The sequence below is a fragment of the Phaenicophaeus curvirostris genome, chromosome 4 (assembly GCF_032191515.1).
Source record: "Phaenicophaeus curvirostris isolate KB17595 chromosome 4, BPBGC_Pcur_1.0, whole genome shotgun sequence".
Classification (NCBI taxonomy): Eukaryota; Metazoa; Chordata; class Aves; order Cuculiformes; family Cuculidae; genus Phaenicophaeus; species Phaenicophaeus curvirostris.
Window position 1 is genome coordinate 25,185,333 of NC_091395.1, and position 26,616 is coordinate 25,211,948.

Here is a 26,616-nt window from a genome sequence, read left to right on the forward strand (position 1 = left end):
ACAAGTTTTCTACTGCACATGTTCAGGGAGTAGGGTTCTGCTTCTGGAGGTGGGTAACCTTTTAATTGGTGCTGTGGTTTTGTAGGTATTTGAGTGTATAACAAGGTAGTTTGTCTAAGGACTGGATGTTCCCTACATTAGATTTTGAGTCTTTTAATCTTTTAATCAGTACAAGTCCTACTATTCTACTGAATAAAAACAAACGTTAGTCCTTTACTGATCGTTATCGAGATGTTCAGAACAGTGCATGCTCTTCTGCAACAGCAAAAGGGCAGATCTTTGGTTTTCTGAATCAGCACTGATACCTTGAATACTTCCAAGGAAATTTCTTGATTTAAATTGTTGATTCATTAACTTCTACATTAATTCACAAACAACATTGTGTTTAACAATGAATAAAAGGATTTTTTGCTTTGGGAACCATCTGGATCTGAAGCAAAATATTAATGTAAAAAAACATTTCTTTTTATTATTTTGGAAAACATTAAGATGTCAGATTAAAGAACCTGTAGTTAGTTATCCAGTATGTTATACCAGTAACATAATGTGGACATAAATATAGCCAGCATGTCCCTGGTTTTACAGAAGTACAAAAATGTCTTTCGATGTGATTCTGGCTGATAGTTGTCTGCATTCCCTCCTAATAGTGGAATAAATTTTCAATAGTGCTCTTTTTTAATTAATATTATTAATGATTTTGCAAGTCATTATTTGATCATTGTTACATGAAACAAAATATATCTATTAGGGTAGTTGGTGGAAAATAAGTTAATTCAGGGTTTAGCCCAGAGATCAAAGCAGTAGTTATGCTTCGAAAAATGTGAAAATCATGAGGTATGAGATATGATGTATATAAAATGCAAAATTTCTATCTCCCTTGTTCTTTGCATCTATAACAGATCAAAAGACAGAAAACAAGACTTGTTTTTTCTTTTACTGTCTTTCTTGATGCCTTTCTGTTTCTCTTTTTTCTTAGGCTTTTAAATTGTAATTAGAGTAAACTTTTTAATAATTTTTTTTCATGTCCTTCTAAAGTTATCAGTGTACATGGATTGCCAATGCAATTACAGGGCAGCAAAAAGACTGTTAACCTACCTGAGAGCACAGGAACTGAGAAGGCAAATGAGGTGGTTTTGTGCCGTATTCATATATGTCTCTTGGTGCTTTTATCATTCCTGCATTGCCAAAGGGAAAGGTCACATGGTTCCTCTCTCAGCTTCTATACCAATCAGTTGCAGTCTGGGGCTCTTTGACAGATGATCTGAAGTCAGACTATGTTTACTGACATAAAAGCATGCAGACTTATCAGGTTCCTGTAGCTTTTGGACAGACGACTGATAATCTGGACAGCTTGGCTGTTCATTTTTTAATTAAAGATAAATCCTGTATTGAGGATCCAGCTGTGTTGTTGCTTTTCAGTCCGGGTGTGCAATAACAGGATTAAATCAACTCTTTGAGAAATAGTTGTTCTGCTGGTACACATACGGTTAACCACGTGTCCCACAGCTTTAAAATAATATCCAATGAACCCTGGTTTTCTTCCAGCAAAAGAAGGGGGGGTTCTTTGGGGTTGAACCACCCAAAGACAACAATGCCATCAGAACTGCAGGAAGACAAATATCTCTGCTTCTGTTCTTCCCCAGACCCTAAGCTTTGGTTGATTTTAGGCATATCCTGATCTCTGAAGGTTTCTAAAGGACAGTTTTTTGCTTTTTTTCCCAGGTATATGGCCATTATTGATCCTTTGAAACCGAGACTCTCTGCGACTGCTACCAAGGTGGTCATTGGGAGCATATGGATATTGGCTTTCCTTTTGGCCTTTCCCCAGTGCCTATACTCCATAACCAAGGTGACGCCTGGGAGAACTCTTTGCTATGTAGCATGGCCAGGTGGTCCAAAACAGCATTTTACGTAAGTTGTTTTTTTTTTATAGTTGTGCAAGGTATTGTCTACACTTCAAATGGACTTGACAAAAGCTGTCGAGTGTCATGCAGACACTCTACATGCAGAATAACTAATGGCATTGATCACTGAGAAACTTAAAGGAAGTTTTCTAAGCTAAGAAGACAGAGCATTATAAATGATAAATGGCGCTAATTTATTCTCTCCCACTTCTATGAGTGTTCTCCATCCCATATTGCATGTTTATCATCATTGCTTCACTTAAGATGGCTACTGCTTCTATACCGGCAAAGATGGGAACAGAACATGAAATTCAAAGAAAGCTTCCTTTTCATCCTAAGCAGGAAAACAAGTATTTCCAGCCTCTCGTCATAATAAGATCTTTTTTCTCTAAATCTCTTAAAGAGAGGATTGGATTATCCTACTTCATTCTGTTACATGACCACAATTATTATCTCAGATATCAGTCCAAAGAAGAAAACTGTAAAACCTATACCTGATTCCAGTTTCTGAAAGTGTCAGTTAAATCAAATATTTGGCCCTCTGGAAGAATTAGGAATATATGTTTAACTTTCCTTTCATGTCTTCATTGGCATTTAAGATGAACTCTGTGTTCAAGGCTGAAAGCCTGTGTAACCATTCAGCATCAAATTTGACCATTTGCTCTCTTTCAGGCAAGTCAAAGAGGCCCTAGTCATATATAATTTTTAATTTTTTTTTTAGGAGTCATGCACAGTTGTTTCTTTCTAGGGCAGTAAGGTCACTCTCGGTGTTGGCTGGGAATTCTTCATTGATTGTTCATAGGGATTTTATCTGAAGATGGTTTAACCAGGAACTAATAGGAAGCTAGAGATCTTGTCTTTTCTTTTTTCCCAGTGCAGTGATGACTATGTTGCACATGGGCAATAGAACCGTGTTGCCAGCGTGCAACAGATCTGCCACATGAAGTACATTGTGTAACACAGGACACTTATGAGGGCCTTTTTATGAATATACCATTTAAATACTTATTTTCCTATTTCATTTATGGTCCAGACTAGAGTTCAAAATACCTAGCTTGCCTTTAAGATACATGGCTGAGTAATAATTAAATCAATTCAACTAGTTATGGACAAACACACCTTATTCTGCACCCATTAATTATGATAACTAGAGTAATTCTTAATTCGTGCTAGTGCAAGTTCAGAATCAGAACTAGAAACGCAAGAAAACACTTGCATTAAAACATAAATGAATTTGCAATGCAATGAAAGACTTTGGAAAAGACAGTGAAAACACCAAGGACTAGCCAGTCAACCTAAAACACGCTTTGTGCTACAGTAGCGCTCTTGACTTCTAGCAGCTCATTTCATTGGTACAACTCCTCTCAAAAGCACTTACCAGCTTAACGCTTTTTCATTGCAGGTATCATGTCATTGTGATTGTGCTGGTCTACTGCTTTCCACTGCTTGTCATGGGCATCACTTATTCCATAGTGGGAATTACCCTCTGGGGAGGAGAAATACCAGGCGACACATCCAACAAATATCATGAGCAGCTCAAAGCTAAGAGAAAGGTACTGTTCCATCAAACCTCACTAAGTAAATCCTCAAAACATCATCTGCAATTGTGTTGCGAAGTATCACGGTATATTCTTTCAGAAACCCCAAGTCACTTGAAATAACAGTAATGAGATATCTACTTCAATAAAGATTTGATAAGTTTGAGACCTGTCTTCTAGATTCCCTGGCTGTTCTTTTTCTAATTTTACTGTTTATTATTAAATAAAAATAACATTTGGAGTTTAAATTCTTATTCTAGATATAGCAGCATATAGTGTATCTTACATGTAGAAACTAAAACAAAACATTTGTCCTTTACAGAGCTAAAATACTGAGTCTGAACAAAGGCCTAACACACCGCTAGCTCCTCTTAGACCAGACTTTCATCCTACTGAAAGAAAAGTGAATCCTGCTGCAGTTTTCAATAGATTAATTTCCATGCAGCTTTAAGATAAGTGCTGATCAGCCTGTTCATGTTGAAAAGTTTATATTTTAAATCAATTACTTTTGGAGAGAAATACAAACTAATTTTTTTCTAGTTTTCTTTTTTCCAATATTTTTCACTGTAAATATTGCCTAATATAACTAGATTATGAATTGCTTATGAACAGATTATTCGGCTGTTTCCAGTTCAGTTTTCATGGCATTGCAGTGCTACGAAGGCTTCTTTCACATAAATTCTTTTTCTTAATATAATTTTTCCTCTTTGATAATACAGCCCATCTGCTTTTTATTTCTGACAATTTTTCCATTTTAAAATGCATTTAACCTTTCAGATTTGTAAAAATAGCACACAAACTTGGAGATGTAATTTACGATGAGGAGTATATTTTCAATTGCTCGGTTTGCTTCTTGTACTGTTCATTTATTTGAACAGTGGTATGTGTTACCATTCTGTAGCAATAGCAGAGTGCAGCATATTGGGTCCCAAAACAACAGAAGATCTGCAAATATTGGAGGACACTGATGTTTTCATTTCTTTCAGGACACCACCAGGAATTTGAAAATGGATTTTCCACATATACTACACAGAAGTAGTTGTTGTGGCAGAGGATATACAAGTGGAAAGATTAGGATCATTTTCTCATTCATACATCCCCAGACTCATAAGAGACAAGTGCAAAACTTTCTATGGCGAGTTTCAGTCGTGCCTAGACAGCTTTACTGTATGATGTGACTCACATGAAGCTGAAGGTGTAATTTATTCTCACCTTCACATAGTATTTTTAAGGGGCAAAATGCTAGCCTCTCTTAAATAAGCAATATATAGATTGACTAGTATTATCACTACCATTACCTTATAACAGTTCATAGATAATTTGGAATGTGAAAGTAGAGAAAGTGGTGAAAAATCCCTATGGAAAACTAACCAGTATTCTTTGCATATTTTCTCCAAGGTGAAATTATTGGACTATTTTCCAGAAATACTGAAAACATTTTACTTATTAACATTATCTATAGATGTCCAATATTACCATTGCAGTCTTTGTCATGTAAGTTGTCACTTACCCAAAAGTGTATTTTCAAAGTTACAAAACTACCTTTCCTACAGATCATAAGCAGAAAAAAGATTTCACTGATCAATTAACTGTGCTATTACTGATACTGCCCATTCAGAAAGTTAAAAAAAAGGAAGCAAATACTCAGTGGAGGGTGCACAGGGTCTGACTGTAAAAAAAAACCTAAGGAATCAACATCTGTAACAGACAGTTTGCAAACACAAATGTGGAAAGAAAATTAATGAAAGCTAACTTGGAGAACCCAGAGACTACAGAACTTGAGCAAATTTATCTTAACAACCAAGTAAAATAAACATCTGTCATTAAAAACTAAAGGTCTCAAAAGAAAAAAAAAAGCTACCTCTTAACTATATGCTATGAAGGGTTCAATTAAATCCCTCAAACGCTTTTAAAATAGCAGCTCTTTTGAACTCTATATGAAACAGACAAGGAATAGCATCCTTAATTAAACAATTTTATATGCAAGGGTACTGGAACAGAATCTTTCAGCACATGAAACAAGGGGATCAAATTACGGGCAAATATATTGTAACTGCATCACTGACTTTATCTGCAGAGCTCCATGACAGGTCTTCAGTTCCCCTGCTGTGTTTTCCAGCAAGATTTATGAAATAACTGGTATTTGGAAAGATGAATCATAATTGGTCATTCGTGCAGAAGAACAAATAGACTAGAATCCAAATAAAGCTATCATTCAGTGTATCTCTGACAACAGAGCTATGGCTTTTCTTTCATTCAGACAAAGAAATCATCTGATTTTCTTACTATTTAGCATGCAGCTATCTAGACATATGGGAAGTCTGAAATGGCTGCATTTATAATGAAGGAGAAATACAAAATAGCTGGCTGCACATTTCATTTTATGCAATGATACAGTGCAAAGGATGTTTGTTTAGGATTGTTTGAAATGCTATTCATTGTTTAGAAGGTAGTGAACACTTCATGTAAAACCTTTTAAAGAAAAAATGTTTGCTAAGAAAAGACTTGAAGCTTAAGAAATTTGTTTGATAGATACTCTCATCACTTCATATGTGTGAATGTGCAATGCATCCTAAATCCTTCTGAAAGCAACATCAAAGAATAAAGAATTTGCAGAATTTAATAGTTTGCACTACAGGCTGGGCAACATAAAGTCATACTTAATATCTTTAATGGCCAAAGACTTGAAATATTTAGAAAGTAGCCTCATGCAGTCCTGAATACTACTACTTTTTCTAATTTCCTTGACAGATCAAATGTCTTGGGGCTTGAATCATTTAAATTTGCCTGATATCAGTCTTTTGAACTTCTAAACATCCACTACACATGGGAAATTTGCAGCCATTACCCCTTCTTAAAGTTGCTGTCATGAAACTGATTGATGTTCATTTGAACATAATTTATTCTCCTACAATTCCCATTTTCACAAGATGGAATTATAGTTTCAGTGCTGCCATTCATAACTGAAGTTTATATAGGTAGCTCATAATGTTGCTATCAGTTTTATTACACCAAAATTATCTTTATACTCAATTTCAGATAATTAGAGACTTACTCTCAGATGTTGCCTCCACACGTTTTTTTCCCCTAACTAACCTTCTGTTGCATATCCTCTTACGACTTTACTTAACCTGTAAGAGGGGATAATCATGTACTGTAGATCAGTTACTGTTGTCTTTCTCAAAAGATGCAGTTCTGATGCAATTTTCCTCTGAAAAAATAGTGTTTCTCTCAACAGCTGATGCCATTGCCTTGTCCCGACAGGCAGAACATAGAAAACAGGAAATACTCCCCCTAACTTTTGTATCTTATTTTTACAATTCCCCTTACCTCTATTAACTTCATGATAACATGTCACTGTGCATCTTCTTCAGCAATTTTCATGATTCCTCCATTTTTATGTCTCTACCTGTATTCTTTGCTTCTCCTAACACAGCTTGAGGTATCATCTCAATTGCAACGAAGACTGATTAAAAGCCAATATAAAAATTGTTTTGCAAGTTTGCATGTAAAAACAGAAAAAAAACTGTTTACTCATTATTCACAGTGTTAGAGGAAGTGCTGGAGAGATGATTTTCAAAGTTTTCTTTATATATTTTGACAGGAAAAGTAGACATCTCACATCCATTCACAACCAAATGCATTTATTTAATAAGTTGATATAGTACACACAACACAGTGGAGGAGAAAATGCAAAAGCAGAAAAGTTAAGACTTCCATCTGAAAAGAAAATAATATTCAAGATGTTGTGAAAGTGGAAGAATAATGATGTCACAAGAACAACTTTTTAATATAAATTTGAAATATTACATAGTGTGAGAAGCCTAATTAAGTAAAACAGAAGGACATACTTTTCCAGATTAGGGTCAGAATGGTTATATTTAAATTCAAGAAATCACTCAAAATTAGTGCCTGGAAAGTTTTTGCCAGATAAATAAAAATACCCAGGTGAAGTCTTCAAGTACTACAAGTAAATATTGAAATAAAACATCCCCAAAATTTTGAATAATTTTCTAGAATACTTACATGAATTATTTCCCTGCTTTCAGAAATGACAAAAGTAAACAATAGGACAGAATCTAAGCAAATGTTCTCTATAAGGACTGCTGCAAGAACACTTCACACGTAGCCATTCAAACATTTCTCTGGCTTGTTCTCTCTGATTGTTTTGTTGTTTGGTTTGTTGTTTTTTTTTCTTTCATGGATTTAGAGGAAGTCCAAAGAGGAGCAACTAAAATGATCAAAAAAAAAAAGAGTCAGAAGTGTCCTGTACTTCTCGTTTTGGACAGAAGGAGTCCAAGGAACGAGATGATCACGGTTTACAGAATCACAAAGGTGGCAGATAAAGTGACTAAAGAACTCTTGGTCCCCAAATCTCGAAATACAAGAACTAATAGGAGAACAGTTTAAAGCAGGTAGAAAAGAGAGTACTTCAAGAAAGGGGAAATTAAAAATTTGGTAAAGACATTCTGAGACTCTCTCACGCCAGGTGCTATGATCTCAGAAGGTTCAGAAAGGTATTAGGTAAATTAACAAGCGATAAATTCATAAATAAATACTGAAAAGATGAAGGAGCAATGTAACCTTCTCTAATATAATTCTGGATGCTGGGGAAGTATTAAGAAAATAAAATATGGAAAATGGCCAAGCTCATGGAATGTCCCTAAATAGCAACCCCTACTGCTCCTGCCAGAGGCAGACTAGTAGGCTAGATAGATAACTGATCAAGCAGGACTTGTCTCATGACTTTATATTCTTTTTTTACATAGAAGTACAGCTACAAAAATATAGTTCAGCACACTGTTCATGACTACTCACAGGCTTTCAGTGCAAACAAAGAAGCAGATTTTCCTTTTTACATGTTTTTAAGCAAATATAAATAAATGAAATGAATTCCTGTTAATATACATTTTATACTACATTGCACAAAATAAGAAAAGCACTAGTTAGAAATAATTATGCTTTTGCTGGTATTAAATGGTCAGGATCATCAGGTCAGGATGAAAGAAAGAAGCTGAATTGTTTCACTACAGAGTAGCTTATTAAGGGGTAAAATTTGTTAAATTAAATTTAAAAAAAAAATCACAAGCAAGTCAAAGATATTACAGCATAGCATCAAAATTCATAGAACAGTGAATTAATTATGAGCACCCACAAAGGCTGACACAGATTTGGAAACCCAAGACCATACTCATAATATAAACCTTTATAATCAGAAGCAGGCAATGGGAATAGCACACAATGAACTCAAACGTCAAATAGCAAGTCATTCTGAAATTAAACATCCTTGTTGCTAACAAGGAACCACCAAGTCTGAACAGACAGATTAGTTAGATACCGCCCCAATCATAAAACCTCATGTGAAAGTTTGCATTCAGCTATAAGAAACAAAATGTTTTGACACACTGTGTCCAAGGATTTGTCTTGCATGCGCCTTCCTGTTTTCAGTCAATACCTTCTTGAAACACCACTTTTATCCTAGAAATTTGTTCAAACTTCTTAAAGGTTGGAAAATAATTGTCACATACCCATAGAGACCAATAGTCTGTTAGGCTCAGTGGGTTGCTATTAACACAATAGTAATAGTCACTATTTGCAAGTAATTGCTATTACAAATAAAAGCTTGCAGAAGAGGGTGGGTTTTTTTTTACTTTAATTTCTCAAGTGCTTTACAGAAGCTTCTAAAGAGTAATTAGGGCTAGAATATCATCTGGATATCTGTCTGGCAAAAATACTAAAAGAAGATATCTTTTACTATTTTGATCAGTAATACAACTCCATAGCTATAAAGAATCTCAAAAAGAATCTAAGCAGAATATTGGCAGAAAAATTTGATTTGGGCATTTTCATTCACCATTAAGTTCTTAAATTCTTGCACAATCAACATGTATAATGACAATATATGCCCCTCTACCTAAACACATACACACAGAAAGACTTTTCCAGCAGTACTAGGCAGCATGGCAAATATTGTGAGAAAACTTTTTTTTTCTTTTACGATTTAAAAAATGCTGTTAAATCGTTTCCATTACTGAGTGTATTGACTAAATATCTACTGGAAATGTAGGAAATTAGCAAAGGAATTCTTAGCACTGGGTACCAGAATTTTTGTTTTATAGTCTCACTCTTCACATGCTTAACCACTGCCTATGGAAACACTGAGACACGAGATACTGTGGAATTATTTTCATTCTGTGTTATAAAAGATTAAAATAAACTATGTATAACCAAAATATTTTTTACAGAGCTGTTTTATGCACTTAGAACTTTGGGAAAACAGAACTCATCCTTTCTCTGTTTCAGGAATTTCTTTCTAGGAATTTTTTCTTCTTTTAATAATTTGCCTGTATTACAAAAAAGTTTTCCTGTTGTAGTAAAAATAGTCCTCCTGATCATTTTCTGAATACCATTAAAACAGCAAAATATAATGAAATTATTGATTGGTGTTTCTGGAAGCTGCTGCCAATCTACCAAATAGCTACAACACACTCAGCAGCAGTACTAGCTTCTGCTCTTTGTCTCAGGATTTCCTAAAACTCATCTATTAGCTGTGAAGGCATCACTCCATACTCATCCCTCCATTCCTGAAGCAGCAACCAAGGCAGAGTAAAAGAACAGTAAACTAAAAATGCCTTTATGCTGTGCATAAGCCTTGCACAGTGCAAGTATTTACTGATAGACTGATGCAAGTTTTCAGGTTAAAACTTTCTTATACAACAGCAGGCAACAACTCTGGGACAGAAGCTGAGTTAGCAGACTGCATGGTCAGCACGTAGGCTCAGGACTGTGCATGCAGAATTTCTGTGACATATCTCTTCTATATTTCTATACATCAAACTTACAGCAGAAAATTTACTTGAAACATCAGACCTAGTCAGAGTACGAGGGCAAACATTTCTTAGTAGTGCCTCACAATCTCAAGAATGAAAGTATGTTAAATTAAACAGCCCAAAAAATTCAACAAACCACTTCAATGTTAGTGAACTCAGTGTGCTTTCAAATGCGTTGCTGAATTGAAATATACACATTCCTTAATAATAAAATCAAGACAGCTACAGGAAAGACAAAATAAAATCAAATCAGATCCTCTTTTGTAGTTTAAATTTTAAGCATGGAAGTGATGATCCCCATGGAGGTTTTTTGGTTGGTTGGTTGATTGGTTGTTTTATTTTTAAGACAGCCCTCCTTTCCTCTCTCTAGCCCCCCACAGTTTCACATTTGGGATCTGACCCTCCAAAGGGATAACCTTAATATCCCACCTTCGGGACACAGTCTGTTCTTTATGTTCTAAGGAAATTCTTTGACCAGCATACAGACAACCTTGAAAAACCTCAAACGGTCTTTTATTGTCTCTGAATACATCACATCTATTCTGCAGTCAAAGTTAACTTATTAAATATACTAAACCACGATGTGTCTAGCTTTGCATAAATGTATACGGATAAGACAGAGCTCATAGGAAACTTTTTCCGCATTGACTTCTTGTAGAAAAGTCAGGAACAAATTAATTTTAACATGACTTTTGAGTCTGTAAAGCTTTCTGGAATAGTGCCCAGCACTTGTGTATGAAAAGTCCAAGGTCAGTACTTCTGAATTACTACGGTGCCACGAGCTGTATATCCAGCAGAGCAGAACTGCAGTTCCAGTATTGCACTTACACTTTTACATTCATTACTTGTTTATGTTCATATAAAACCAAAACATAATTTCAGCACATCTTTTCCCAGTTAAAGCAGAAGACTATGTGACTACTTCCTTAGGACTCGATGTGCAAGACCTTACTAGACACCTGCTATAATATAAACTTATGAAGTGAAAACCAGATGAAACAGCCCAGAGACATCACAAATGGTGACAGGAGCTGAATTGCAGAGATCCTACAATATTCTAAATGTACTTTTTAGAAACTGGTGAAAATTATCACCTACACATGGAAGTGGGCCTGTGCTACGTCTATTGATATATCCACCTAACAAATTTAATCCTTTAACTCAAGTACTTGATGCTTTAGAAGTTTCTGTACTGCAACATTGTAAACCAGCTATTCGAAGCACCTTTATGCCATTACTCATTTTCTGTGGTAGATAGAAAGAACTTCTTTCATTTCTACAGGCTTTGGATCAGGTTTCCTAGGAAACAGTTTCAGCCACCCTGTCATGGATCAGGAGTGTCAAATGAGTGTGCAGTAATGGTTGTTGCCTTGACCCTTATGGCCAAGTACTGTGGATACTTTAACACTTGAAGTAATGCCAAAATGTCTGTATGAAATCAGAAATAGCAGAAGCTATCAGGACAGTGACACTCATAATAGTTTTTAGCAAGAATAATTGACCAGAGCAGGTACCACCTCATTGCTGACCAAATATTACCAAAATGTTCCATGTGTGAGTTACAAGCCTACTTCTCTAAATAAGTTGATAACCTTATACGGTCATTTGTGGAAGAAAAAAAATAAACTAAGGGCATCAAATGCAAAACAAACCTCAAGCACCACTGACATGAACATTTTCCTTCCAACTCAATTTAAATTAAAATAAACTGGGGGATATTATTAATCTTGTCTTCTTAGGTGGCAATAAACACTTTTGCTTCAGCCTTTGCGGGAGAAGACGTTACTACCATTGCAAATGCAAAATTATGATGGCAATAAGAGAATAGCTCTGTTTGTAGAGGGGTTTTCTGAACAGGATTTGGCAATACATTTTAAATAGGTACAATCCAGGAATAATTCAGTTCATCTTCAGGCAACAAGATCTTATTCCTATGAACAGAAAAGAGTTTTTTTAAACTATGTATTAAATAATCTGCATGCTCTCCCATGGCATTCTGGTGCCAAAATTAGAGAGAAATATGGTAAAAATTAAAATGTTTCTAATTATTTATATCACTTATTTAATACCCCTAAGTGATTAAGATGAAAATATAACAATCCAAAAGACTGGAGGCTTTCCATATGAAACAGGAGCCTGTGCTCCTATTTTGAAGATACCCATCTTGTTTTAGGATCTAAAGGGCAGTTTCCATTAATAGGAGCCCATGTAAAGTAAACCATGTGTTAGGGATACTTTTGCATAATTCATCAGCATAACCCAGGATAGTCTTATTTGTTTATTGAACTGCTCAGTATAAGGTCTAGTTTCCAAGAGAGAAAATTCACACATGCTGATCCCTCTGAAGTCTTATATGGAAAATGCAAATAAGTCTTAAAACATTGGCAAGGTTCTAGGAGAACCTCCAACAGGGATTAAAGGTCCAGAATATTTTCAGAATTATGGCAGAAAGTAGTCTTATGAACCTACTGTTCTTACTGGGAAAACAAAAGAAGATATGATTATTTTGTTTCTCCCACACCAAATCTCATCTCTGACTGGAAGCACGGAAGTGAAGTGTACACCATTACTCTTTCCTGGTCAGGAAGGAAACTGTCGTAAAATAAGTGATACTGTGAATTTTAAGTACAAAAGCATTAGATCAGCTTTTTCACTTTTTTTCCTGAACTTTATCTCCATTGGATAACCATACCCAGTAACATCAATCCCACAACAGCCACTCAGAGTCATTTTCTAAAGAACATGAACTTCTGATGCCACTCCATGCTGAAGACTAAGGCAATGATACAAGGCTACTTACCTTTACTTGTCATCTAGATGACAGGAAAAAAACTTAGTTGAGCAGCAGATAATAGCACATTGTCTAGTATCTAAATCAGTCCCAAGAAGTTGAGATATCTCTTTTAGAGAAAGTAACATAGTTACTTGTGGCATCTTTTCTTTCCCACCCCCCAATCAGATGCTTGTAAAATCATGTCTTTTCTTCAAAAAAAGCCTGAGCAAGGGATTTACCCCTTTTCTTCAATGAAACAGATACTTCTTGGCACATTGAAAGAAACTTGGTCACCGTCAAAGCTGTGTTCCGTGCAATATTAGAAATAGCATCATTTAAAAATGGCAGTAGCCGAGACCATTCATTAAAAATGTCAGAATTGCTTTGACATATTGGGGGGAACCCACATTTTACCATTTTTAAGACAGCAATCTCATTCAACTCTGCTTATTACTAGAACAGAGTATCTTTTTCAACTCTACAGCTTAAGTAACAAAGTGACTGTGAATTCTGCCTGCAGCAAGGGATTATGCAAAATGAAATGAAAAGCTGTTTCTTTATTTCAAGCAACTGAGAAGAAATGGATAGATAGTTAAGTCAGAAGAACCAAATGATTTGTCAGGCACTGGAATTGACAAGCTCCTGCCTGAAAGACTTCCAAGCTTTCCAACTCTTTCTCCTTCTAAATGCGCATCTCCTTCAGCTATTAAGAATCTATCCTTTCTATTGGCTAATAGAGCACAGAAAACCCCTGAGCTTTTCAAAATTACACGAAAAAAGCCACAGCAACTGGTATCTCGGAAATCAGTCCTATCTCTGTATTAATACCAGCAGATCCTAACTTTGTTCCTAATTTTCTGACAAAAGGAGATAGTTTACTCCAATTAAAGCACTATGGAGAAGCAAAAGGCATAATGGTGCTCCCCCCTCTCTAATGCTTAGTGAACAAGGGCCATGTACGTCCTCAGGATGAGGAAGTGGATTTTCTGATTGCATCCTGACGTGTTGGGAGAAATCTTTTGTGCAATACTGGTTCAGTATTTAACTTATTAAAAAAGAAAACAGAGCAGAAAGATAAACACGTTATGACTCCCAACTATCTGTGAGCTGCGTTTAAGTTGTATTCTTGATCAAATTATCCATGAGTGGGTAAACAAAGACATTCTTACACTGTATAAGTTCCTGAAGTATTTTCTATGCTTCTCATCTGCATAAAACCTAGGAGTAAAAGTTCTGAGACTAATGCAGTGCGTGATACTGGTGCAAATGAAATCAGAAGCCAAATTCCTGACCTTGTGGAAGCAGCGATATCAAAGATACGTGGCCTAAATCTTAGGTATTGATGGCAAATCAATGCCTTGCGATGCAAATTGCTACAACCCTCTAGCAGCAACTTAATCTCTCAGAAAAGTATATTTTACTCCTAATCTTCCAAGGGCTGTCTGTTCTCAATACTACTATACTCACTATACTACTACACTGTTCTCAATACTACTAATTTTTCTAGCTATTTTCCATGCAAAATAAAACAGGAGGGACAAAACCATGTTTGCTGCTCTTTCTGAGTGTAGCAGTATCTTAGCTCCTTTTTGTTTTTACTGCTTCAAATGTTTCACAACAGAGGCAAATCTGCGTACTCCAATCCCAATGAACTTATAATCGTTTCATTCTTTTAAATACATTTTTTCCTATTAAATACATTATTCATTAATGAAAGCATGTTTCTTACTCAGAGAGGAAGAATTTAAAGGAAGACTACCAAGTGCATAAATTAACATTTTTATAGACATAGTTTTTCTTAACCATAGGCAGAAGTATTAGGCTGTGGCAAAAATAACTGCTGGTTTTAACTATCAACTTCAAAGCAGTATATCTCATCTCAGAATGAATTCTATTAATCAAACCAAGAACCATTAGAATCTAAGTAGTTTTGCTAACAAGAAACAACAAGAAAAATTTGAGTTTCCATCATACTGCTAATCTAGACCTGCACAAAAGTTGCACACCTGAGACACTCAGAACAATGCACTCTAACAGAAGTCCTGGAACAGAAGTACGTGCCTTTTCCTGCCATGCTGCCCACAATACACAAATGGAAATTGAGCAGAATGCCAGGGGAAAACAGTGCCACTGGGACACAAATTGGTGATGTTTACTGCAACCACACATTTTGGAAAGTTCTGTGTTACCAGGAATAGAGCTAGACATTAAGCACAACTGAATTCAGTATTTTTTCCAGTTTATTTGCTTCAGAAATGTTTCCTAATGCACAGGAGGAAACCCTTATTAATGAATTCTATGCAACCCAACAGAGCAGAAAGGAAATATTAATGTCTAAAAAGCAAAATCCAAAGCAGAATAGGCATATTAAAAAGAAACAATATAGAGGAAGCCTGTATTGTCAGAGCCACACATCTAAGTACTCAAATCCCCAAAACATTGAGGCTCTTTTATACTCTGCAGTAGAACCTGCAAAGCGTCATTGGAGATTTTGTAGTGAAGCATCATGGTGTGCTGGGAAAAGGCAATCAAGCTTTTGTATCAAATTCATACTTGGCCTGTTTCACTTATGCTTCCTGTGCCCTTTATTGAGCTTAACAGTTTACTGGCACCCATTCATCAAAATTTATATAAAGTAAAATCAAGGTGCCTTTAGTTGATATCATCGAGAAATGAAACTTATCACTCAAAAGACCAAAGGTAGAGACAAGAACCACAGCACTAAACTGTAAGATATGGCCTTGCACAACGCATGTGCCTGTCTCTGAAAGACGAAAGAAATTGGGAATAATCTCCCTTTTTTTCAGATTCCTCTTATTCTTCCTTTCCTCCATTTCTGCCAACACATTCTCATTCTTGGCTGATGAAAGGAGCACAGACTAGTGCTTTTTGATTCCTCTCATAACTTCTGTCATCGACTTCAAATTCAACTGTAACTGCCCTGTGTTTCAAACAATATTAAGCCACACAGACTTGCAATATCTTGCTTATCTTCTCTTTAGGTAATATGTCAGTGAGTGCATTGTACTGCATAAAGACTCAAGTGAATGACAACTTAAACTTGATTTTTCTTAAATACTGCTTTTTGCTACAAAAATTAGCACTCTCTTGTTCTAGAAGAAAGAAAAAAAGAAAAACAAAAAAACCAAAAAAACACTTTACACATTAATAAGGAAACCCCATTTCATGCCTTCCCCTAAACATACACATACCAGTATTATTGCCATTCACTTCAGTGAAACTCAGATTGAGACAACCTCATCTGAGAGAAAAAATACACTTTAAATGTAGGTAATTTTGGTTATTTGTTGAAAACCGCTGCAAACCTGAATGATTAAGAATGTAACGTACTTCACTGTCTATCATTCCAGTGACTTGTTACTTCTCAAATTAAATTAAACATTAATGGCCATCTAAAAGTCATCTTTTGGTTGTTGCCTAGTTTAACTATTTGCTTCAGAAATTTCTGATTTCAGGATGATGACAACTTAATATTCAATTATGAATTTCCAGACAGAAACAGAAACAAGAATACTTTGTGTTGATTTAACTCTCTTAGAGAGGAGAATTTCATTTTAGACAAAAGAGTAACCTTGCAGGCAAAGATGTAGTTTTCTGGGAGTAAAATGCCATTTCTCATTTCAAAACTGAAAAAAACCAACAAAACACAAAAACAACACACCAACAAAAAACAAAGTTAAATTTGCTTGAATTTGAAAAAAAACAAATTTTAGTTGAGGGTTTTCTTTGTGTCATAAACAGTTATTTGGGAATTTCTGTTACCGTGAAGAAAACATGAAATACTATATTTATAAATATAGACAATAAATATATACAAAGCTTAATTAATTTTGTGTTAATTTTGGGGTGCAGCAGTTAAAAAAAAAAAGCTATTATTTGTACAGCCTATGAAGGTTTATTAGCTTTAGAAGACCTTTAGCAAACTATCAAAGCTTTGCTTCCCTTACCCTAACACAGAAAACTAGACAATAAGAATTTGGATGCTAGCAAAAAAAGACAAACAACTTTGTTTTGAAAATGTTGTTAACACAATTTAGTATGCCAGGCTGGCAACCAGCACTCTTACAGTGATTTCTAGCAGCTCTGGGGCATGAGTGACAGTGTTCAAGTAGATTAGGAAAGCTCCACCGTTTCAGTTCAAGCACTGCACAGATGAAATGTTCAGTGTAAGTATGGATTTGCCTGATTACACTGTGAAAACTTGGAGACAAAAAATCCTTCCATTTAGAACCTATGATATTCCAACGATAAATAACTCTAGGAATAATTTCGTATGCACAGCTGGTGCTGCAAGAAATGCTAATTAAATATCAAGGCAAGTAATTAGACTCTCAAGCATTCTGAAATTACACAAATCCTGAACAGTGTTGAAGTAATACTCATCATCCCTAACAGGTATAAAAGTTCAGCAACAAGCAAAGTGCACCTGTAAATCCATGGACAGAGAGGTTGAGTATTGTTGTGAAACAGTGGAGTTTAGTCTTCTACCTATATAATGTATGCAAGGCACAGGTGTAAAAACCCAGCAGAGGAATAGTGGAAGTTAAGTAAAAAGGAGTAGAAAAGGCATCCTATGTAATGCAAGACTCTGAATTGAAAACATATTTTCATGGCATCATTTCAGATACATAAGTTAGTCCAGAAGCACCTATTCACAACAGTCAAAACCTGGTCACTCTCTCTAAAAACATCTCAAATACAGCCCCATATACATCTACACATGCCTAAATTCAGCATACAGATGTACACTCACCAAAGGTGAAAGCGATACTAAGTTTTAGTATGTTGCCTTCCCTTCAACAATACTGATCTTCCTTCTCCAGTGATTTACAGTTAACTGATGAAAAGTGCTTTAGATGAATCAATTGTTAATAATGTTGTTTTATGTGGGGGCAGCTGCCCCTTTTGTATCTCTAAGTGATGAACAGTATATGTAACAGGACTAATAAGAAATCTCATAAGCAAACTCTTGTACAGTACAGTACCAGCCAGCAGGAAAGCTTGTAAACTGCTGCCAGATATTAAATGAAAAATTGCTTTGTTCCCCATAGGAAGACGTAATATGACTTAAGGGTTGCACCATAAGAATAATAATAATACATAAAATTATTTAATTACATTAGCAGAACTTTTATAAAAATATCAACCTAAGACATGTAGGTATGAGAAATTTCAGCTCTTTTTTTGTGTTTGTTACCCCCCCCAGCAGAACTATAAACAGTAGGAAATGGCACTTTGAGCAGAGAAATGAAAGGAACCGTCGATAGCAATCCTTACTGTACCTCAGTATTCACAGTATAAATGAGCAAGAGACCTCCCAACACAGATCTATTTTGTCTGGTTTCATTTTACCTACAAAATCAAAATCTGTTGTGTAAATGTGTGAAAATGGAAGCTGGGCTAATATTTTGCATAGCTGAAGAGGGATAGAAAGGAGCAAAAATTTCACGTGACTCTCCACTTTCCTTCTTGTGCTTCAAGCACAAAACAAAGCTCTTCATTTGTGCTTAATGGAAACTACAGTAGGTAACAGATGCTACAGTGCCTGCAGAAAACAACAAATAATGATCACCAGCCAAGGAAATTGTTAGCCTCTGAAACTGAAGAGGATACTGCAGTTGCTCATTTCCTACAACCTGGTGTTTACTCAAGTCACAGCTAATAAATGGGGACAAGGAATAGACTTGCAGAACACAAAAGAAAAACTCACTAGGGTCAATTAAGTCCAAAATTAGGTGTCCAAATTAAGTCCAAAATTAGGTGTCCAAATAAAACAACCTGTAGCCTTATTGCATGGTTAGATTTACAGAAAAAAAAAGTAATATTTTAGATAGACAAATATAAGTAAGAAAATATATTACTTGGAAGAATCAAAACAAAAAGTTAAAGACTGTCATGTTATTTTTCTTAAGAAAAAGAGGATCTCAAGCCAAGGGGGGGGGGGGGAAGGAAAAAAAAAAGTCAGATTAAAAGGAAAATTATATAAAAGCATATTCATCTTTGCTTTGACTAACTTCACTAGTCAAATGCAGGAAAATCATTAGTGGATATTGAAATGCTAGTCCAAATAAAAAAGGCTAATGTATATTATTAAATGGTGTCATTACTTCCTTCTTTCAGGTGGTAAAAATGATGATTGTGGTTGTGCTGACATTTGCCATCTGCTGGCTGCCCTACCACATTTACTTCATAGTTACTGGGATCTATCAACAATTAAATCGGTGGAAATACATTCAGCAAATCTATTTGGCCAGTTTTTGGCTTGCCATGAGCTCTACAATGTACAATCCTATTATCTACTGCTGTCTTAATAAGAGGTAAGAGCTGGTTATGAAACAGTTGGTATGCATAACTTCAATGAGAATATAAATGGCTTAAATGGGATAAAGGGCAAAGAATTTTCACTTGAATAGTTTTCAGTCAGTGGGAAAGAAAACAAAAGACCTTCCTTTAGTTTTGTACTTGAAATGAATCCCAAAAACCAAATGCACACTTCCAGTAAATACTTCAGTCTACTTAAAACTTCAGAGTAAAATTCAGTATTCAGAAACCAACTCTTCCTGTTTCTGTATGCAAAATTTAAAATCTGTAGCAGGTTAACATTTTTGGCTCTCAAAACATTAAAATAAAGAAGTAAAGATAGTCATTAGTGATGCAGAGTGTAATCTGTATGTTCACTAACTAACTCTAGCTACAAATTTGTTTTGCAGTGCTGGAAGGATATGTATATAAGATGCGATTTACTGTGTATTTTATACATCATCATTAAATTTCAACTGAGCCTAAGATCTGCAACAGGCTGATAAAACAAGTATTTATATTCTCATTACTGGATACTAATTCACAGTATTGTCTGATAGCAACACATTATGTTTTGAATTTCAAAGGTAGTTCATTTGTTGAGTTTGGGGAGATTTTACAGATATTTGGCAGTTTGACACTACTGGATTGCAGAATAAACTCCCGTTTTTCATTTCAGCTTACAGGATCAGCATCTAAACAAACATCACCCTGGCCATCCTGTTTTTTGGTATTTCTTCTAGTATTACTGGATAAAAAACACTAAAAACAAAGAAGTAGTTCACAAAATCAGTCAGCATGAATCAATATTGAACAAGTGATCTTAAATATTATTTGAAATCTCTTTTGAACGAGCAGCCAGTGTCAAATTTTAATTGATGACAAGCTTTATGCCAATGTTGTTAAATATTTGTAAAACCTCACTAAATATGATGCAACACCTGTCAAAACGACTCTAATCAAAAATGAAGGGACCAAATCCTGATGAGTTTATAATGTTGTGAAAACACTGGGTCCTTCCTCTTTGATGAGAATAGCTTGTGAAGTTTAACATTCATAGTCTTTAAAATGTCAAGGTAACGTCTGATTTCCTACAGTCTTCTGCCCCTTTCGATCATCTACAATGGTTTAAAGAAGAGGTAAAGTTTTAGTATGCCAGAAGGAAATCCTAACTCAAATGTTGAATATCCTGCTAATTTCAACAGAAACTAGATTTCACTGGGTGTCCAGCATCTGCAGAATCAAAGGCAAGGAAGAACTAGGCCTCATATTTTCCCAATTACTACCATAAAACCTCTAAAGCATTGGCTTTTATTTAAAAACTTTGTATAGCAGAGTTATAAAAGACATGACTCATGAAAAAATTAATATCATTGATGTGACTTGTGTGGACACTTGAACACTGCAAAATCAAATGTCTGGATTAAAGAATAAGAATCAATTAAAAAATCATAATTTTAAGACATGCTAAGGTCATCTTGTTCAGATTTTAATGCAAGAATGAAATACTGGTGAAAGTTTTCTAATAATTAAATTCCATATTGAAATCAAGAAGCCGGAATATCTGCTTCCTTTTCATGCAGTAAGAAAATGCAGCCTGTTGCTGGGAGGCGGTATTGTTAACTCTGCAGGATCTAGTATCAGACAGTTATAAAACCTATCTCCAGTCTCATCTTCCAGGCTAATTAAGATATTACTTACGTATTTGGATAAAGAGCATTATTACAAGATGAAGAAAAACCATGCACTGAATGGGAAAGAGGATAAAAGGTGAGATGAAAAATAATATAGCCTGAAGATGTTAAGGTTTTACAGCTTCCTTCACTAAATCCATTTCCATCAGAGGTTCTTTCAATACTTTTTCATAATGTGGACTGTATCTAAACAGCAGGATGCTGAATAGCAAGCTATCTGCTCATTTGTCATCATGTGACAGCTCTGTATCACAAAAAAACTTGAGGAACAAAAAGTTATTTCTGTAAGAATAGTCAACTCACTGAAAATTTAACCAAATTTTTACCTGTAGCCATCACTGTAGTAGCTGAACCATTGCTCCAAAAAGCTTACAAACACAATAAGCAACACAGCTGACTGTTGATACAAAACAAAAGAAGCAAGACAAGTGAGAAAGTCTGAAAAGTTTTAGGACTTGTTGAAAAGGTATTCCTTTTCAGGTTATACAAACATGCAGCAAACTGTTTTTCTCTTATGTAACTTCTATTCTGGAAGTGCATTTACAAAAACTAAGAAGAAACTTTATAGAAAATCTCTGCCTCTGAATTGAAATAAAATAGCACTGTGTGAATATTGCAAGCACTAATGTGCTAAAGCTTCAAAATTCACATTTGTACATTGTTTACATTCACAACTTTCCATGATCTCCTTTATTATTAGAAATTATTTTATAAATATTTTAAATGAACAATTGTCAATCATGACATCATTCCCACTTAAGCATCTCTGTTAGGGAGGGAAACACAGAAGGGATATTGGAATCTGGAAGCTGGGATGATATTTTAGAGAAAAGAACGCTACAAAGTTTCTTCCTGAAAGAAGATGAAAATATACATGCAGATTCCATCATGGGTCAAATCAAAACATTTCTGTGATGACAGTACTATGAAAGCTGGCATTTGGGGTTTTTTTTATTTAGGCACAGGCAAAGGAAGGGAAATGGACCATTAGGAACATCTCAACATTAAAATGCAGGGAAAGTATACAAAAAAAAATCAGAAAGAGAAAGAGCTGTTACTACTATCTTTTTTACCCTATTCAGACTTCAGCCAAGCAAACTCCCATTGACTTCACTACAAACAGTAGTCAACAGTTAGCCAAGTCCATGTCCTGTCAATATGGTATATGTTTTCAGATGAAGGCCTGTGGTTGTCTCTCAAACTTTCACCAAGCATCTTTCCTCCTAGGTTCCGAGCTGGCTTCAAACGAGCTTTCCGCTGGTGTCCCTTCATTGAGGTGTCCAGCTATGATGAGCTAGAGCTCAAGGCAGCCAGGTTTCACCCCACCCGGCAAAGTAGCCTGTACACTGTGTCCAGAATGGATTCCAGCATGACAGTTGTGTTTGAAACTAATGATGGAGACAACACTCATGCCAGCCGTAAGAAAAGGGCAGCTCCAAGGGACACGAGTTTCAATGGCTGTTCACAGAGGAATTCCAAGATTGTCTCAACAGCCTCAAGTCTCATCACTTCACCGCACACCCCATCAAATGATTATTCCTAAGCATTTCATGGTGACAGTTACTAGAAGGGCATCACTGGACAATGATCTCCTACTCTGGGACTAGACATCCATATCACCAGAAAGCATACATAATTCCACTGGTGAACCCGAGCTACAAATATCATGAGCCTTTGGGGTATCTCTTACTTTTCTGCTTTGGAGAGAAAGAAGAACTTTAAGACATAAGTATGCATCAGTCTGAAAGCACACTCACACCTTACAGAGAGCAAAATTTGTAGGGATTATCTAAAATAAGCCAACAGCATAAAAAACATCGTTTTGGTTGTATCTGACCTGTGACATAACTGGAATGTAACAGGTCCCTCTACTTATTGAAGCCAAAATGCATGATGTTTCCTATTATGAGAGTATTGATTCTACAATAACAAAATTCCATAAGATCTGAGACTAAGTTTCTTTACAGAGACCTAATGATCCACAAGTCTAGTCGATTGGTTTAGAATTTAGACCTGGTCCCAGGCAAACAAACAAAACGATATTCACATGCATGGAGTTCAGCTCTGTTTGCAACAATAGTTTTTCAAATTTATATGGTTTTGGGGTTGTTTTTTTTCAAAGGAGAAAATCTCTAGCAGACTAAATTAAAATCTACCATGGTTTCTGTGTTGGTGAACATCAAGCTCCAATGGAATGCATGCTTCCAGGAGAAAGTACCTGAGTGTCCTATAGCTTTGCATCTTAATGTTAAGTGTAGGATCTTCCTCAACTGGCCCTAACGGCATCTTTGTGATTGACTTTAGAAAAGTCAAATGATTTTAAACTGGAGATTCGCATAGAAGAAAAACACCACTGTGGCAATGAACCCTTCTCTGCAGAACATTCAGTAACATGTTTCTCTATGATACACACCTTCACCAGCAAAACAAGTATTTTGGCTGTTCTCTCAAGTTTCTATAGCTAGATATGTCTAGGTATGTCCTACATCTGCATCTGAAAACAGATTAGGCATTATTACAGGACCTTTCCCACCCAATTCATTCAAAATCCACTGACCATCATTGTTGCAAAGAAAGCTGAGCTTAATACAAAAGGGACCAGAGGGTAGACTTTGTTTTAGATAAACATTCATATCAGTTGTGTGGATTAACTGGTTATGTGAATATTTGTTCTCAAATAGTTAATCCAAACTTAAGGAAAAGAGTGCGAATGTCTTGCTCATTTAGCCAGACAAGCACAGAGGAGCATATAGTGGCTCAAATCAACACTAACAAAGAGTAATTTGAAAAGAGAAAGGCTTGAGCTGGCTTTCGTCTACATTTCTTCCCAGCAACTGGGGATGCTCAGCATTTTACCTGTCAGCATATCACAAAAGAGGTCATGAGAATCATTTTTGTATTGTGATACATCTGTATAGTCAATTGTTATATTCCACTTAGTGCAATTTGTATCTGTATTGTGATTTCAGTGCATTGCTGTATCACTCTGCTAAACCAAAATCCTGTGTAAGTGAAATACGCTCAAATAAGTAAATTTGGAATTTAACCCTAAACCATAAATATGTGGAATAACTGAATAGCCTGGTAATAGAGTATTGTATTCTGATAAAAACGTATCACAATTCCAGACTCACACTTCCCCTATTCAAGGCCTAAAGCAAAGATCTCTGTTCACTAACATCTTTCCTTTTAAATGCCAGCAAGCGTCATGCAATGCCTGTAAAAATATTTCAATTCTTTTCCCCCTGAAATATTCTTTTAAGAATTTAAGATCTTCCCAATGTGTTTAGCAACTGCTGAGAAGATTGAGGAGAGCCACACACAAAAGAAATTAACATAAGCACATGGTGATGTCTTCCAAATACATGCTGTAAAGTCCTCTGCTCATGTACAACTTTTGAGGAACATGCATACAGAACATGGATAATTGTTAAGTAAACAGTCATTTCTAGCTATGGCTATTACAAAATCAGCATTACACAAATGTAAGTTTGAACAGTATGGTTGTAGTGAGATTAATTTACTGTTCTTTAAATGGAGAATATAAATCTTAAAAAGCTGTACATAAGAATACAGCGTCACAGATGCATAAAACATCATCCTTGTATAACTTTTATGATCCCTTGTGGACAAATATTGAGGAAGCAATGGTGGCTTCCTTACACTTGTGTCTTTAATTAGTGAATCACTCTCACTTTAAGAGTTTTAGAATATGACTTCCTAGACAAGTAATCTGAGGGGGGTGTCAAAAACACCCTCACATTCCTGTAGTTCTCCTCTGAAGTTACAGGATATTCCTGTACAAGAAATGAAGAAAATCAGGCTGGAAAGGGAAGAGACCAGCATGGCTGAGTCGAGACCTACTGGTTAAACCAAAGAAGAAGAAACTGCACAGGCAGTGCAAGCAGGGACAGGGAACCTGGGAAGTGTATGGGGACACTGCCCAGTTGTGCAGGGATGAGGTAATGAAGGCCAAGGTGCAGCTGGAGCTGAACTTGGCAATGGAAGTGAAGACCAACAAGAAGGGCTTCTACAGGTATGTCAACCAGAAAAGGAAGTTTAAAGAGAAGGTGCCTCCACTGATGGTTGGGAATGGTGACCTTGTATCAACAGACGAGAAGGCTGAGGTACTTAACAACATTTTTGCCTCAGTCTTCACTGATAACCACTGTCCTCACCCCTCCTGGGTCATGGAACAGCAAGATGGTGTCCAGGAGGGTAAACCCCCTTCCACAGTAGAGGAGAGATATGGATAAGAAACTAGTTGGACGGTCATATTCAAAGAGTAGTGGTCAATGGCTCAAAGTTTGGATGGGGATTCATGACTAGTGGTGTCCCTCAGAGGTCCTTACTGGAACAGGTGCTGTTTAGTATCTTCATCAATGATATTAACAGCAAGATTGAGTGCACCCTCAGCAAGTTTGCAGATGACGCCAAGGTGAGTGGTGCACTTGCCACACTGGAAGGATGGGATGTCACCCAGAGGGACCTGGACAGGCTAGAGAAGTGGGCCTGTGAGAACCTCATGAGGTTCAACAGGGTCAAGTGCAAGGTCCTACATCTGGGTCAGGGCAATCCCTGATTTCAATACAGAATGAGGGGTGATGTAATTGAGAGATGCCCTGCAGAGAAAGAGTTGGGATGCTGGTTGATGAGAAGCTTGACATGAGCCGGCAACATGCACTCACAGCCCAGAAGGCCAACTATACCCTGGGCTGCATCAAAAGAAGCATGGCCAGCGGGTCAAGGGATGTGATTCTGCCCCTCTATTCCTCTCTTGCAAGACCTCATCTGGAGTATGGTGTCCAGTTCTGGAATCCTCAACCTAAGAAGGATATGGAACTGTTGGAACAGGTCCAGTGGAGGGCTACAAAGATGATCAGAGGGCTGGAGCACCTCTGCTCTAAGGAGAGGCTGAAAGAGTTGGGGTTTTTCAGCCTGGAGAACACAAGGCTCTGAGAAAAATCTTATAGTGACCTTCCAATACCTTTAAGGGACCTACAAGAAAGCTGGAGAGGGACTGTTCACAAAGGCTTGTAGTGATAGGACAAGGAACAATGCGTATAAACCGGAGAAGGGCAGATTTAGGCTTGACATAAGGAAGAATTTCTTCACCATGAGAGTAGTGAGGCACCGGAACAGGTTGCCTGGGAAAATTGCCACCTCTGGAGGTGTTCAAGGCCATGTTGGATGGGGCCTTGGGCACCCTGATCTAGTGGGAGGGGCAGGGGTTTTGGAACTAAATGATCTTTAAGCTCCCTTCCAACCCAAACTATTCTATGATTCTATGAAATCTGTGCTCTTAATCACAGCTCTAGCAAAACATTAGAATGATGCATGGTGTAAATCCCTTTCTCTTTCACAGCATCAAAAAAACCATTAAGGGGTACACAGTTAAATCAGTAGCACAGAAAAAGCTGTGACAAATATTTTCAGTAATTGTCCTGGTCACTATAAAATTCATTATAGGTATCCTGACGCTTCTCACCAAAGGTAGTGGAAGTCAGGACATCCTCAGTGTGTTGCTAGTAAGGTTGCTCAAAGTAGTAGCTTGCA

The 26,616-nt window shown here is 36.3% G+C and overlaps 1 protein-coding gene across 1 annotated transcript in view; it reads left to right on the top strand.

Moving 5' to 3' along the window:
- Positions 1-22,900, top strand: part of TACR3 (tachykinin receptor 3) — a 35,774-nt gene extending 12,874 nt beyond the window's left edge. The window contains exons 2-5 of the mRNA XM_069855533.1: positions 1,723-1,911; positions 3,307-3,457; positions 19,187-19,383; positions 22,288-22,900. Of these exons, the coding sequence (XP_069711634.1) occupies positions 1,723-1,911; positions 3,307-3,457; positions 19,187-19,383; positions 22,288-22,603 (853 nt within the window). The 3' untranslated portion in view covers positions 22,604-22,900. The remainder of the gene's footprint in view (positions 1-1,722; positions 1,912-3,306; positions 3,458-19,186; positions 19,384-22,287) is intronic.
- The last annotated feature ends 3,716 nt before the right edge of the window (positions 22,901-26,616 follow it).